Source organism: Solea solea, chromosome 8, assembly GCF_958295425.1.
Source record: "Solea solea chromosome 8, fSolSol10.1, whole genome shotgun sequence".
Taxonomy (NCBI): domain Eukaryota; kingdom Metazoa; phylum Chordata; class Actinopteri; order Pleuronectiformes; family Soleidae; genus Solea; species Solea solea.
The window spans coordinates 9,123,453-9,139,785 of record NC_081141.1 but is presented as its reverse complement, the minus strand read 5'-3'; the positions used below and the strand labels follow the sequence as shown (position 1 = coordinate 9,139,785).

Genomic DNA, 16,333 nt, shown 5'->3' with positions numbered 1-16,333 from the left:
ATTAATCGCAGCGATTAACACATTAACTTTGACAGCTCTACTCTTAAAGATCTTTCTTTTAACATAGCATTACTCTTCTACTGTGTGGTGCAGTAACAGCAGCAGCTGTGGCTGTACATGCAGGCATGTGGTCAGTAGATGTAGATGTGTGAACTCATCTACTATTTAACTCATACCTGTAATGTATGTGTGTGTTTGTCAGAGAACTGATGAAGAGGTCGATGGCAGCTATCACCAGGACAAACATATGCACACAGTGGAAGAGCTGAAGGCGGATCTGGCTGAAGCCCAGAGACACACACAGACTGAGGCAGCAGCTGGACCAGGACAGAAACAAAACCAAGACCAGGAACAGATCTGGGATGAGGCCCGGGGAGGAAGGAAAGTGGTGCTACATACCTCCAGGACACAGTGTGAGAATTCTCTACTTTTTATTTCAAACACAGATGCACATACAGTGTGTACATGCTGTTATCATGTATGCACACATCAGTAGTCAAAACAAATCCCATCTTATAGAAACCGTGAATATAAAGAAAAAGAGTTCCGGCTCCTGGTGCACCTCCTGTGCTGGGATCTGAACACAGTCAGTGCTTCATTCAACCACACTTTTAACTATCACTTTAAATGACATTTTAAAATAAATATTTCTGTGAGGGGGGAAACAGAATTCAGATCATGATGGGGTATAAGCTCTGTCTGTCCCTTTCAGGTTCACAGCATGGGTTCTCAGGGGACTCAGGACTCTGGTTTGGGTCTGCAGTACTTCAGTTCTCCTGAAAGGGGGCAACATCAGGGCAGACCACCTCCAGGAGGAGGCTACTGGGTCTACATCCCTACAACAAACATGGACTCTGACAGAGGTACACACAGCCTGAGTTTGAAAATTGTTCCCATGTGACTGTGTTTGACCTGAGCTTCTCTGTAGCAGCTGCATCAGAGTGCAGGGACAGCAGAGGAGACAGTGACACGGACAGGCACTCCCCTGGAGGGGCTCCTCCTCCTCATCATCCTCCTCCTGACCAAGCTGAAGGCATCTCTGTTGACTTCTCTCACTGTCACACTCCCCTGGTCGGACCTGCCTGGCTGCTCTGTGGTTCACCTGTAGCTGTTGTCTCCACTCACACACCCGGGGGCTCAGCTCTCCACTGTAATGTCCCCGAACACAGAGACACGGTCAGTGACAGCAGCTTGAAGCAGGACTTTCTACCATGCACCGTGTCATAGTGTCAAACACACCTGCATCAGATAACATCGTTTACTAAAGCTGTTTTATATGGTGTTAGCAGATTACTCTAAACCTTTAGAAGTTTTGGTGAAAGACATTTCCACATGAGGGAGCTGCAGTCAATCCCATCTGACACACAGAGAAGGCAGGGTACACCCAGGACAGGTCGCCAGGCTATTGCAGGGCAAACATATAGAGATAAACAATCAGCCACATGCAATGCAAACCCCACACAGAAAAGCCAGAGTCTGGATACGGACTAGTCTTGCTGTGAAGCAACCGTGCTCGCCATGTGCCCCTCTGTGTGTTTCATCAGAGACGTTACAAACGTATAAATAAGTCAAAGTTCATAACCACTAACTAACCAGTTGAGGTAGCAGTTTCCAGCTGTTCCTGCATCCATTGCCAGGTGCAGAAGCATTATAAGTCCGTCCATGCTTGTCTGATGAGAGGACATGAGTAAAAACAAATGAGATCCCAACTCAACAATCAACTGGTATTAGAGAGATTCTACCTACTGCAGCTTTAAGAACAATTATAGGAAATATCAAAGTATGAACACCTTGTGATAATTTTTAAATTGTATGTGTCGTCAGGAGGAAAAGCTTGTGTGTGAGTGTTTGCACACAGAAGCAGAGAGGCTGGACAAAGAGAAGAAGAAACTACGACTAGAAACCAAACAGATTCGACACACACTGCGACGACACAGGTAACACACACACAGTCATACACAGTCTGTGTGTTCACACATCAACAAGCTGATCTCTCAAACCTCATCATAATAATGAGATGGTGTATGTCTATGTGTGTGTGTGTGTGTGTGGGAGCAGGAGTGTGTTGCAGGTGTGTGATGAGGTGGAGTGTGTGGAGAAGACTCTTCTGAAGAGACGAGCTGAACTCCGTCAGGCTGACAAGCTGCTGCTGGAGGCTCAGAGCTGCATACACAACACCAGAGACCAGGTACACACACACACACACACACACAGACACACACGCACATCATCACACTGCAGCTCTACAGGCCTCTCTCTTTTCCAGGCCAGTTCTGCCCAGTGGGAGTGGCAGCGCAGAGCTCGGGACAGTGCCACCTGTCTGCAGGAGGCCACACAGCAAGTCAGGTAAACTATCCCAGGCCGACGTTTGACCTCCAGTCACTGATATCAGAAACAAAGGAATTCTTTATCACAAGTATGTTACATATCATTTATAAACTGATGTCTCAGAGAGCTGCAGGAAGAGGTGGAGGACCTGAGGAGGAGGAAGCAGAAGGTGGAGCAGACTGTGAGTGAAGTGGGCGAGGTGCTGAAGAACAGAGAGAAGGAGTTTCAACAACTGGGCACAAAAATACAGTCGGCTACTGACAGGTACAGACACACTGAGGTAGTTGTCATCACGAAAACATGATTTCTTCTCAATGACTGAATGAACTAATACATTCTGCCTTTAGCTGCCAGTATGTAATAAACATTTTAAACACGAGTCAGGGAACAAACATCTGAAGACCTTAACTGTGAGAAGATCAGAAGAATTACATTGTGAAGAAATTGTGAGGCTTCACAATGTGGTTGTTAAATGGATAGTTCAGGGATAGTGGGGTTGTTTGAAAGTGACGTCACCTGTGACACTCTGAAAACATGGCTACCAGTGGAAACACATGGAAAAACTTTTGCAACTTTATTTTTGCAACTTAATAAAAGACTCGCCTAAAAATAAAATCTACAGCAAACCTATTTTAAAGATATCCTATGATTGTGTGATTGAATGATGATTGTGTGGATTTTATTTATAAGCCTTTAGTCAAATGTCTAATATCTTTTTTATTTGTGTCATGTTTTCAGTGGGGGTGGGTCAAGCTGGTTCCTGGCAAAGTCATTGTGTGTCTGTAGCTCATACAATCTCACTTCCAATATCCTGATCTATATTTAAGAGTGTGTGTGTGTGTGTGTGTGTGTGTGTGTGTGCATGTGTGCAGACTATCTAATCTGCTGTCGGACTGTCAAGAGGCTCAGAAGTGTCTGGACTCAATCCACACTCAGGTAAGGACAGATGTTATAAAATGTTGATGTTGATGTTGATGTGGTCGCAGCTGTCATCTGGACATTTCAGGGAAGATGGCAGACACGCTTTGTCCTCTCTGCAGGTGGAGCAGCAGGAGCAGAGGTTGGTTCAGAGGAGGGAGGAGCATCAGACTGCTCTTAATAGAGTAAAGGAGGTCAGAGGGGAAGAGCAGCAACTGCAGAGGACAGTCAAGGTGAGGATGAGGAAGAGACCATAGGGTCATGTGCTTCTGCTGCCAGTGGTAAAGAAGGGACTCTGTAATATTCTGGATGTACAGTGGGACCATGAAAACATGTTTTCTGATCTGTGTGTAGGAGCTGTTGGAGCAGAAGCGGTCAACAGTCACAGCTGTGAAAGAGGATGAGCAGAAACTCCTCACACTCCAGTCAGAAATCCATACACACAGAGCAGGTAACAAGATCCACATGTTTTACACTTTTAAATGAGTGTTTCCTGTATCTGCTGTCATCTTATGGCCCATGGTACAGAAGCAGAACTGACACAAACTGACATTTTCTATGATAACTTTGTTGTTTATCACAGAGAGCAATTCCTTATTTAATTCATTTATATACAATAATTATTTTGACCCTGTCGCAGTAGCCAAGAGTATACTGTACATGTAACTGTGAAAGCCAGACTTCAATTCAAACATAGGTTTTTCTATCATTATTGAAATCTTCAACATATTTTTCTGGATCTAGAGCTGAAAGAGGTTCTACAGGAGCTGCTGGCAGAGCAGCAGGCGCTGGAGAAAGTGAAAACCAAACACACCCAGGGTTCCCAGCGACTCCACGTGAAGAAGGACGAACTGGACAGGACGAGGGACGAATTGGATGCAATGATGGACAAACTGGACAGGGAGCGGGGTGAGGTGGACCGGACGCAGGCGGAGTTGCACGGAATAAAGGAAGAAGTAGAGAATAGGAAGAATGAGCTGGGAAGGACTCAGCAGGATGTGGACAGGAAGGTGAAGGAATTGTACCAAGTCCAAGAGGAAGTGGACAGGAAGAAGATGGAGCTGGCTGGGCTGCAACAGGAAATGGAGTCGCACATAAAAGAGGCGGAGTCATTTCTAAAACATATGAAGCAGCAACAAACAGAACTTCAGGTTTGTCACAATATTAACATCAGAAACAGATTTTCATTTTAATTTAAGTACATATAAGCAGTACTACTTTTGAAAAGTTAAAAAACATGAGTGAAGATGATGTTTGTCATCTTTCATGTGCAGGAGCTACAGGAGAAGCTGAGCAGGACGCAGGAAGAGAAGAAGAACCTGCAGGAGCAGTGTAAACACCTGGAGGCCAGACGACGGCATGCTGACAGGTGCACACACACACGTACATAGACAAATCCTGGGAATTTCCAGTTGTAAGTGTCAAGCAAAGCAAAGCTCCTTTAAGAATGTGCAGTTTTCTACTTCTGCATCTGTGTTTAATGGGGTCGAGACTTACTTTTAACAATAATGTCCAGGATTCAACCTTAAAAAAAAGTCAGTGAAATACATAAAACTCCTTCATGAAGAGTGTCTCTGTATACAGTACATTTAACACACAATCCCCATTCATTAGGTACGTATCAAGGGGTCACTGCCTGATGTGACCTATGCTGCTATTACTGGCAGCAGCAGGCGCTGAGTCACTGTGACCTGCCACTGATGGAGAAACAGTGTCCTTGTTGAACACTGTGTGTATAAATGTGCCACACAGTACAATACAAGAATAGATTTATTACAGGGTGTCCGCGTATCCTTAAAAAGTCTTAAAGTCTTAAATTCATATATCTAAAATTAAGGCCTTAAAATGTCTTAAATTCATTAAAAATGTTATATGCTGGTCTTAAATACATTACTCAAAGGTCTTACATTTTTCGGGGCATGACTATTTAATATTATATTTTTTTCTTTTTCTCACGGGACTTTGAGAAGGACATGTAGAGAGGTGCTGATATAAATGGTTACCTGCCGTAATCTGCGACCATGGCCAAGTGCAAATTTATTGCTGGACGACGTCTGCAAATCAACCTTCAAGCTCGGCACCATGGCGGTGAAGGCTGTAAAGAGCCACAAACAGACCCCAGCCAGATCTTTCCCCCGGGGCCAGCGCCGCAGACAGCGATCCGTCCGTCCGCACTGTTACTAGTGCTGACCTGAGAACAGCATTTGGTGCGACGCCAACACTGAAATCTGAGGTTTTGTGGATTTTAAGCACAGTGGTCAAGCACCAGTCTTGCAACTCCAATGAGGGGATAGGAGATCTCAAATTGCCTTTATTTATAGTGTTTCCGGTCTCAAATTAAATTCAAGGTGGCATTAAAAAGGTCTTAAAAAGTCTTAAATTTGACTTGCTGAAACCTGCAGATACCCTGTATTAACAATAATTAACAATTCAGGTTGTTCATGGCATTGTATACTGACATTCACTTTGATAATAACTATTTATATGTGTGTGAGAGTCAGGTGTCTCTCTGCAGTGGAGGTGGAGCTTGCAAAACAGAGGGAGGAGCACAGCCACGCCCAGCTCCTCAAACAGGAGGTGGTCAGAGATACAGCAGCTACTAAGGAGCAGCTTAATGGTATGACATCACTATAAAATGTGGTATTCACATATAGCATGAGGGATCTGATGTCATATGCGGACAGCGCTAAGTACAGGTCTGAATGCTCCCAGTGTGTCCTCAGGTCTGATCTCAAAAACCACATTGGGAGATGGTTTGAGGAGATATGTGTCCACATTTTTGAGTTGCATGAATGCAATCAATTAGAGACTATCTGATACCACTTCCTGCCCAGGGTGCAATAGTAGTCGTTTGATTTAGTTAAGATTTGAAGTACTTTTGAACATGTTTTTATTTCCTGACAAACGGCCACTACATACACTGACAATTAAGCTTTCTGTTCTATTTTATACTATCGAACATTATAGAGAACTCTGAGCTGCTGTCTATGCTCAGTAAACGAGTGGAGGAGAGGAACAAACAACTACTGACTCTAGAGCAGGTAAACACACACACACACACACACACAGTTATCATTTTAAAGACTCTCATTGACTTCTATTCATTTGGAAAGCCTAACTCATTTGTTATGCTTAACCTTATTCATAACCAAAAGAGGTTCTTCCTCATTAGGACCAGGTTTTGGTCTCTATGAGGACGACTGGTCTTAAAGTGGCAACACAAACTCAAGTATATACACACACTGCCTTTCCTTTGACTAAACTCAGGTGTTTTCTGTGTTTCTGCAGGAGGAGCAGCACAGAGCCGGAAAACTGAAGGAGTTACAGGAGGAGGTTGAGCACAAACAGGTACAACATACACCAGATAAAGGTTTTGGTCAGTGGTGCACATATAGAATAAGAAGAGAGAAACAGATAAATAATATGAGGAAAATAAAATAATAATTAGAAATAACGTTCTGGAAACAGCTGTGACAGAAGGTATCATGTCTTTACATTGCTGAAATTAAAAAAGTAATAAAATGTGTTTACCTTTTATATTTATGCAAAGTCAATTCATCATAAAATTGTCATATAGTGAGTTATAAATCATACACATCAACATAAAATGACTCTGATTAAAATGTAAATAAAAATGTAATAAAATATCATAATATAGTCAGATGTAAAAATACAACACAAATGATATTTTGAAACATATGACAGTTGGTAAACAGTGGGGCAGCCCATGGCCTGGTAGAGAGGGAACTTGGCTTGTAACTGGAGGGTTTCCTGTTCGAATCCCAACAGGTTAGTTCCCCATTGACTGGGTTAAATAGACACAGGGGCTATGGTAACTATGGTGTGGTAAATAGTAAGATATTGAAGATTCTATATAATATGTAGTAAATGTTATGAAAATGTTTAGCTGTTAGATGTTATGTGATAAAAAGGTCATGGAATCATAAGACAGTTAATATTTTAAGTCTGAGCTTTGATTTAATGCAGGTTGTGATTTGGTACAGTACAAATAAAACTGATTTGGTGAAAATGTCCTCTCTCACAGGCAGTGTGCCGAAACTTGGAGGAAGTTCAAACTGCAGTGTGTCGGTTGGAGGACAGGGGGCGCCATCTGCAGCAGTTCCACCAGCTCAGTAAGTCAACGCTTTCATGTCTGATACCATTACTGATATCATAAACTCACGTATCTGAGTCATTTTAATTCTCAAACAGTGAAACAAATATTCTTCTCCAATAAAAATGAAATAAACAGCCCAAACATGACTCAGCTAAAATGCTGCTGCTTATATTTATTTGCATTTTTACAGTCTGTGTATAGTGAAGCAAACGATATATTGAATTTTTGGATTGTATCGGATTTTACATTTTTATCCGTCCAATATCTTCATCCAGTGATTTTGACCAGTATTGGACGAGTCCACTAACATTTCATGATTGATGTTATTCATTCTACAACAATTTCTTCATAAAAGTTTAAGAATTTAATAAAAAAAATGTTCCTTTTTGTTTTCACACATCATCAGGTGTGGAGGTGCAAGAGAGAGAGCGAAAACTGCTCCACAAGGAGGAGGGGCTAAATCAGCAAAGACAGGAGCTACAGGTGAGAGAAGAGGAGCTAAATCTGAGAGAGGCGGAGCTACTTTGTTTGAAAGGGAAGGAAATGCGTAAGAAACAGGAGGAGCTGCATGAAAAAGAGCAGGTGAAGCAACAGAAGCTCAATTCAATATGAGACATGACAAGTTCAATCTATCAATGCAATTATTCATGTGTGTGTAGGAGCTGGACCACGGGAGGACTGTTGTTGGAGGACGACGAATCCTTCTATCTGTCCACAGCTGGTCCAATATCAGCCCTTAGTCCTCAGGTGAGTCTTGTCTTAGACTCAGACACAGGTTTATCAAACAGATTACAGCAGTGTGAAGGGACAGCTCAGGGTTTATGAAGTGGGGTTATATTCAGGTTGTGACAGAATTGAGTCGACTTGGCTGTTTATTCCCCCTGCGCTGAAAATGGCCCTGAAACACAGAGGCTGTGTCTCAATCCAGGGTCTGGATCCTCTCAAGTGAGCAGCCGACGGAGGAGATGACTCCGACAGGGTTTCCCTTCTCCTTCTTCATTATAATTCTGGCGGTCTGTACACGGAGAGGTCAGACGCTGCCCTCCACAGTTCAAAGTCCTGAACCCAGTTTTTCTGCCTCTCTGACTGCTGATTTAAGCCCTAATCAGCCAAAACATCCTAAACATCTGGTAGATTTACACATATCTGATGTAAAATAAGAACATATATTAGATTTTTATTAACGGTAGTATTATTTAGAGATGTTTTGTGTTGTACCAGTTTATTCCCTCCAGTTAACAATAGATTTTTTGGAATATTTCATGTACTGCTGGAGTGACTGTAGATGACGCTGGTGTGAGATGTATCTCAGAGTGACAGACCAAACATTTCTCTTAAATGTTACTAACTTGGAATGATTAACAAATATTAGTTATCTCCTCACAGATTTATGATTTGAACAACAGATATAATTTGTACAGAAATAAAACATTTCGACAACAATAGTTTAACAGCAACATTAGCTGAACCAATGCAGTCACCTCTATAATAGTTAATTATTCACAGCAGATAATTTTGGACATAAAGTATTAGAACAAACACAGGTTTTACCTCCTTAATTATTCTCTTTAATCCACAAATAATAATAATTAAATAAGAAGAATGAGTTGGAATTACTTAGAATGTCCCTGTCAATATTAAATGATTAAAACGCTTCGAAATTCTATCTTTATATTATAATAAATAATATTATTATTTTTTTGTTGCATTTGTGTTTGCTGTACAATTATCCAGGCTCCACCAAACCCGCTCTTGTGTTGCTGTAATAAAACAGTACAAAAAAGAAAAGAACTGTCCCTGGTGTGCAAAGACTTCTGGGATAGCCTCACTCGTGAAGGATACACAAATGTACACAACTGGGAAGGAGAGACACATAAATAATATTAGGAAAATAAAATAAAGTTAGAGAAAGCCATCATTTACAAGGTGCTGTGACACATTTTAATGACTTCCAGACTTGAGAGGATCCAGACCCTGGATTGAGACACAACCAGAGCCTGACTTTTATTAAAAACATGAGGGGGGACAAAAGATTGAAGCAGCCTTCTCCTACTGGAAACTGATGTTTGTTTTTCTTTATGTAAACCACTCGCTCTCCTCACCAACATCCACACATAAAATCAGCTTTGCTGCCATCATCATTTAAGGCTTTTACAGACAACTGATAAACTGATGAATCATATATGAGACATAATACAGTAATACACACAAGAACACACAACATTTTTAAGATCACCATATGAAAAATGTCACAAAGTAATAAATGTGGTGTAGGTGCAATAAACCCTTGGTAATCATATGTGTTTGTGTATTTCTGGTCTTTATTCTATTAAATATTCATGTTGAAGACGAAAACGAGTCGTTTTAAACACCAGTGTTGTGTTTTCAGATCTCAGGTGAGGAGGAGAGATGGAAGGCAGAGCTGCAGAGAGAACAACTGAGACAACAAGAAGATCGACTCAAAGTAAACATATCTTGTTTTTAAAAAAATCTTTATTTAAACCTTAATCATACAAGTGATCTCACGGAGACACAAGGTCATTTTAAACTTCAAGAGAATCCAGATGTTAAAATGTTTTTACAGCAGATGATAAATCTCATCAGATTTAAGTCATTCATTTCTGTATATATCTCCATCTCTCTCTCTATCTATATATAGATATATTGTTATACAGAACGACTACAGCTCCAGCAGTAAACTGTGTCATCAGTTTGAGTATCTGTTCTTAATTTCATAGTACTTCATAGTCTGTGGATGTACATCACATGATCAGTCATATACACGACCACTGTACTGAAATGTCCCTCATGGGCCACTGTACTACAGGTGGACTTCAGCAGTGTCACTGTACTAACAAACAAATCATTTAGTATAAATCAACAAAATGTTACATTTCAGGCTCGTCTGCGCTGCAGTTTGTGGAAGCAGCAGCAGACTCTGAAGGTGAGACGACTGGAGACAGAGGACAGTTTACTGGGACTCAGAGACAAAGTGGACAAGCTGGACTCACTCCTGTCACACTCTCACTGATGACACACTCATGTCCTCCTAGTTTCTACTTCATATGAGCCAATCAAATGTTTAGATCACATCATGTGACACTGTATGATGCAGCCAGGCACTGTGAAGAATTAAAGGGCAATTCAGGTGTTTGTTCTACATTTGTACAAGATAAAAGAGCATAAATATACCAGTTAAATATACCATATTTTCTTTTATTTTTATTATTACATTCTCTGTTTCAACATCACATGACAGCCAATCCAAATGCTATCTCATGTGATACTGTATGAAGCAGCTTATAGCGAACAAACCAGTTATTACATGGTTTCTTTTTTTATTATTATATATAATATTTATTTTATTACAGATTATAGAACCTGACTAAACCAGTTATTTTTGTTTTTACAAAGTATTTATACACACACACACATAATATATGACAAGTGACTATGAAATGAAAACTAACAGAACAAAAAGGAGATCACCTTACTCACTGCGTTAATTGTTAATTAACGCAGTGAATATATTATATTATTTGTTAAAAATGAGAAATGTGTGAATGGGTATGTTTCAAGTTTATTAAAATTATATTTTTCATTTCTTAAATGAAATAAACGATATCTTTGAAATGTATTTAATGTTTGGCTCATGTTAAATCCTTCATACTGGCCTACACACTGACCTACTGCCTCGACCAGTGTACATTTATCAACTGCTGGCAATAGTTCCTCAAAACTGTTTCGTGTGATGGCGAGTTTAGTTTGAGTTTAAACATGTTTGATCATCTAACAGGAGTGAGCCATGCTGCTCTGCCACCTTCTGCTCATCCGTCCACTGTGGCCAAGGCTTTTAACGTCTGAAATACAGACATCTGCAGGCCGGTGACCGTCCACTTGTGTCCTACTCCCGATCTGTCTTCCAGGACAGCAGTGTCGCTCTGCATCACCTCTCTGTCGGTGTAGTTATAGTCGCTAGGCAGCTGAACACGGCAGGACTGCAACAGCTGCTGTTGACCTGCTGGAGAAGAGGCTGACAGACACACAGACACACACACACACAGACAGGTAGATCAGTGTTTGCTGGTGACATCTTAACAGGACAGTTCAGGTTTTTATTCATACAGAAAGCATCATTAGAATTAGCTTTATCTTTCATATATCGGGATAAAACCTACACATATCAAGATATTATTTATAAGCCATATCTCCCAGCCTTAACTATGAGAAAACAAATAGATTTGATACAGATTGATTTGACTAATATATCAATATTGAATGGTATAAAAAATATATATATCATGACAAGATGTTTTCCCATATCGCATAGTCCTATATACTGCGTTTGAAAATACAAAACAATTTACCCTTGGGGATGAATAAAGTATTTCTATTCCATTCTATTCTATTCTACAAACTGAAAACACGGTATACATGTGGGGACACAAGGAAAATCTGTTTTTAGCCACTTAAGAAGTTTATCTATTAAAATCTACAGCAGCTATAAAGGCTGTATTGCCTTTTGTTAAGTGGCTAACAATCTGTTTTCCAGGTGCTCTTCATAGCAGGTGATTTTGTGTGTTTTTAGAGAGCAAACATGTCTACTTCTTGGCATAGGGATGCAGAAAGCTCAGACAGCACCTCATACAACAGCGCTTCAAAATACTTGAACTATTCCTTTAAACGAAGACTTTAGTCAGACATGGCAACACTTGCTCAGGTGAGAATCACCTGTAGTTTTCCGAGGGAGCAGTCGTCCAGCAACTTGATGCAAAGGACTGTCTGACTCATCAGCTCCTGTGTCACTGAATCTTTGAGCTCAGAGTCTGAAGAAACATCGACCAGCAACCGCAGCAAACAACGCAGCAGCACATTAATGCGAGCCTCCATCCTGAGGAGACAGATGAGAACACCAGCTGTTAGTCTGTAAGTGGCCACTAGAGGTCAGCAAAACAACTACAGGCCTGTTTATAAGAAAATGAAATACTGTTTTTTAGGATTAGGATTATTAGCTGGTTATGTTTATATGGTTTGTTTACGAGAGTCCTTATATATGTGCGTATGTGTGTGTGTTATGTGCACACTCAGACCGTGGCCATGCTGCTCTTGTTGTTTTCTGCAGAACTTCCAGGGTCTTCAGCCTGTTTATCTCCTCAGGTGGATCTCTGATCTCCAGGTAGCCCAGCACCACACGCTCCAGCCGCCGCAGGTGTCTGCACACTGCTACACCCATCCTGACCCCCCCCCCACACACAACAAATTCATGACTTTATTTTATTATTCATTCACTTATATTCTTAGACAGGGAGGATCAACCAAGTCCCTATCCCATCACACGTGCACCTGTCCTACCTGTCTATATACAGAGGCAGGATGGAGGCATAGATGCGTCGCAGCGGCACCTTGTTCTCTGCTTCCATGTGAGTCAAGAACAGGCGTAGAACATCGTCATGGCGACTGGGCTTCCTGCAGGAGGAGGCGACTGACGAGGGGGGCTTCTCAAAAACCAACAACAGGTCGAGCAGACAGGACAGTACCAGCTACAGACAGAGACAGAGTTCTCTCAGTGATGTTGCATCCACACTTTCTACATTAAAACTGCATTTAAAATGTCATCTAAGGAACAATCAGTACAGTGTGTGTGTGTGTTACCTCTATGACAGACGCCTCTGAAGTATACAAGTGCTTGAACAATGCTTGATACACAACTTCTGCTCTGTTGAACTGACGGAGCTCAGAAGCAGACTGAAAACACACACACACACACACACACACACAATCACTAATATCAAAACACATTGAAAGATGCAGATACTTCCTGGGACTATAATTGTTATATGTGTGTGTGTGTTCTCACCGTGTTGACTATGATGTGATGCAGACAGCGAACTCCCAGCATGCAGTTCTCTGGTCTGTAGTGGTCATTGAAGAGGAGGGGGGGCGGGAGGAGACGAGGCAAGTAAGGGGAGAGAAAAGGGCGAGGCACCTAAAGAAAACATGAAAATGATGAAAAGGCTGACAATGTTCAATCTTCACTAATGGGTGTACACTGAGTCAGCACTTCATAAGGCACATCACACTGACTCAGCAAACACATCAGTGACATCATAACTCAAACTGACTTGCAGGAGGATCCATCCAAACACCAGCTTCACTGCCTCAGACCGCTGCCACAAATCCCTGCAAAACACACACAGAGTTCATGTCTTACAATATGTCATACAATATGTCATACAATATTTGTGTATTTAAATATTTAAATCTTTGGATCCCTGGGAAAACGCTCTCTCTTTTTGTTGCACTACTTGTTGTATGTACAGCTTAATGACAATAAAAGTGATTTGATTTGATTTGATTTGATTTGATGTCAGGACACAACAACAACAAATCTTCTTGCCTACTCATCTAGAATGGAACGATGTATGATTTTATCACACATGGCAATAAAAAGCACTCACAATAAATTGAGCTCAAGTTCTAAAATATTTCCCCTGAATGATTCCAAAATACTGCCTTGCTTGCCAACATGCCGTCCTGGTGGGTTATTCTGAAGTTACACGAGAGTGAGCCTGCATCTTTCCAGTCATTCCACTACCTCATATTTATGATGACATTATTCAAGATTCTTGTTATTCAAAAAAAAAAGTTCACAAAAAAATGTTTTCTTTACTTTTTTGACCAAAAGGTAAGATAACGTGATTTCGGTGATTTTCGAAACACCTTAAGTTTAAAGCAAATATAATATATATTAATACTGCAATAATATTGTGAATTGTAGTAACTTTGGTCAGGATAATCATAACATGAAATTTTATTGTCCCATCCCTAAACTCGACTGATTCTCACTTGGTAAGATGAGGCTGCAGGACGTCCAGGACTCCTTCCAGAATTCCTCTGTTCTTCCCTCCTTCTTCCTGCTGACTCGTGTCTCCCATCAGGAGGTGGACAGAGTCTCTCCAGCCACCTGCCCTAAGCAGCGCCTTGTGTAGTCTCTGTGCGGCCACTCTGGAGGAGGGGGTGGTCCATGCCTGATCCTAAATACACAGAGGGACACACTGACCTTTAGATGTTATGTGTCTCTTTGCAGTGGTTCTGTGTCTCTTTGAGGTTGTTCTTTGTCTCTTTGAGGTCATTTTGTCTATTTGCATTAGTTTTTTTCCTGTATTTCTATTAGGTTGTGATGAGTCTCTTGTCGTCTTTCTCTCTTTCCTGTTATGTGTCTCTTTGTAGTTATTCCATGTCTCTTTGAGGTGTTCTGTGTGTCTTTGAGTCTATTTAGATTGTTCTGTCCCTTTGAATTTGTTTTCGGTGTCACTTTGTGGCGGTGGTTGTTCTGTGTCATTCAACACGTCTTTGTCATAAACATATTTTTAGGTTTTGACTTTGTTTTTTCCATCCATACTCACCTGGAAATGTGTCACAGCGAACACACATAGAGGCGGTGCCACAGTCAGAAGTAGTCCTGCCCTCTCCCAGTGTCCCAGAGCTCCCACCAGTGATCTGAGCACGGAGCAGACTAGAATGGCTCGACTCGGGACGTTCTGATAGGCTGCCGCCGTCAGGGAGCCGCAGTCGTCCTCACAGAGAGGCAAAGCAGCACAACACATCATAGTGCTGACCAGAGACCTGTACGCCCTCTGAAGCTCCACCTGACCGACATCATCATTGGCTAACACCGGGGAGAACAGCCAATCAGGATCAGCTGTTTTAAAGAGCTGCTCCACACGACCAAACAGAGAGCTTGTTTCAGAGTCTGAGGATGCACCAAGCAGCTTGTCCTGCAGCCGAGAAAGCAGTTCTGTGATTGAAGGGAAAGGAGGAGAGGGGAGGGGCTTCTGTGAGGAGGAAAGATGAAGCTCATCAAGTAGAGATGAGAGTTCCATCCTGGAGAAAGGAAGGAGACATGTGAAGAGAGGAGGACAGAAGGAAAGGAACAAGTAAGGATGATGATGACAGTGGAAAAAGTAAAAGGAAGAAAAAATTCATTCCATTTTTTCTTATTAAAACTTATAATTGTTATATTTGAAACTAAATGTCAGGTAATGACCATTGACCTGAACTGGTAATGTAATTGATGATAAAACAGCTGAAATGATTTATAAAAAGAGCACAAACCACATTTTATTTTAGTTTCCTAAACATCTAGAGTTTGTTCACATTAGTGATCGATCAGTAATCTGTTCATAAGTCTCCTGTCTGTCCAACATCTGTCGAAGTGTCTACTCATTTTGATCATGGATTAAAACTGAATGTCTCCTGTCTTTTCAAACAATCTGTATTCAAACTAAACAAATGCGTTCATGTTCATTGTCCATAAAACATGAAGTGGAAACTAACCTTGAAACAGCGGCTTGTTCTTTAAAAGACAAAACAACATAGAGACTATTTTCTGAGTGGCGCCACAAGATCTGCGGACATTTTAACAGGAGGGACGGTGTGTTTGGAAAATATGTCCGGGCGGGTACGGTAAGGTTCCTACACTCTGAAAGGTTCCTATTTATATCCGGTAAAACAAAATTCTCAAACTTTATCATTATATATATTAGCAGTTAATTGACATATACGTAAACATATGCGTCCTTATTATTTGTTAGAATTACATGGAAAATATAGACTTATAGTTACTCATTTGAATAATTGAATCTACAAAAACCAATACATTTCATCATTGAGCATCAAATAAACATTATATTTATAGCAATATCTCACAGTTGGTTTTGGGTCGTTGTTTATTTTTTGTTTTACATTTATGTGAGCTGAGTTTTTTATTATTATCAAACAGCAGTCTATCATGTCTGGAACCCCCTCTTCAAACCCATCACAGAATGTACAGAATGGTCTGCCTACACTTCTAAACACACACCTGCTGATTTGATTTAATGTGTACATTATGTTGTTTTCTATTTTAATTATAAATGTCTTTAAGAATGGCTGAAAGCACTCCATAAATATTCTTCTTTTTCTTCTTGC

At 40.9% G+C, this 16,333-nt stretch overlaps 2 protein-coding genes across 3 annotated transcripts; one reads left to right on the top strand and one right to left on the bottom strand.

The window, feature by feature from the left end:
• Positions 1–224: 224 nt before the first annotated feature.
• On the top strand, positions 225–10,853 carry cntrl (centriolin). 2 transcript variants are annotated; one of them, XM_058635489.1, is made up of 20 exons: positions 225–413; positions 713–863; positions 932–1,176; positions 1,825–1,937; positions 2,059–2,188; positions 2,267–2,346; positions 2,452–2,592; positions 3,201–3,264; positions 3,369–3,479; positions 3,601–3,697; positions 3,991–4,397; positions 4,521–4,615; positions 5,748–5,863; positions 6,214–6,287; positions 6,535–6,594; positions 7,292–7,379; positions 7,770–7,945; positions 8,023–8,110; positions 9,753–9,827; positions 10,263–10,853. In XM_058635489.1, exons 1-18 carry the CDS (start codon positions 363–365, stop codon positions 8,101–8,103), a joined length of 2,280 nt encoding a protein of 759 aa, XP_058491472.1. In that variant the 5' UTR covers positions 225–362; the 3' UTR covers positions 8,104–8,110; positions 9,753–9,827; positions 10,263–10,853. The 2 variants fall into 2 exon arrangements, with proteins under 2 accessions (XP_058491472.1, XP_058491471.1); XM_058635488.1 differs by having other exon boundaries at positions 929–1,176.
• tti2 (TELO2 interacting protein 2) lies at positions 9,839–15,786 on the bottom strand. The gene is made up of 10 exons (XM_058635491.1): positions 15,701–15,786; positions 14,770–15,247; positions 14,210–14,397; positions 13,486–13,543; positions 13,221–13,349; positions 13,016–13,108; positions 12,716–12,903; positions 12,454–12,597; positions 12,095–12,254; positions 9,839–11,396 (listed from the first exon to the last, which is right to left on the bottom strand). Exons 2-10 carry the CDS (start codon positions 15,244–15,246, stop codon positions 11,310–11,312), a joined length of 1,524 nt encoding a protein of 507 aa, XP_058491474.1. The 5' UTR covers position 15,247; positions 15,701–15,786; the 3' UTR covers positions 9,839–11,309.
• Between the last annotated feature and the right edge of the window lie 547 nt (positions 15,787–16,333).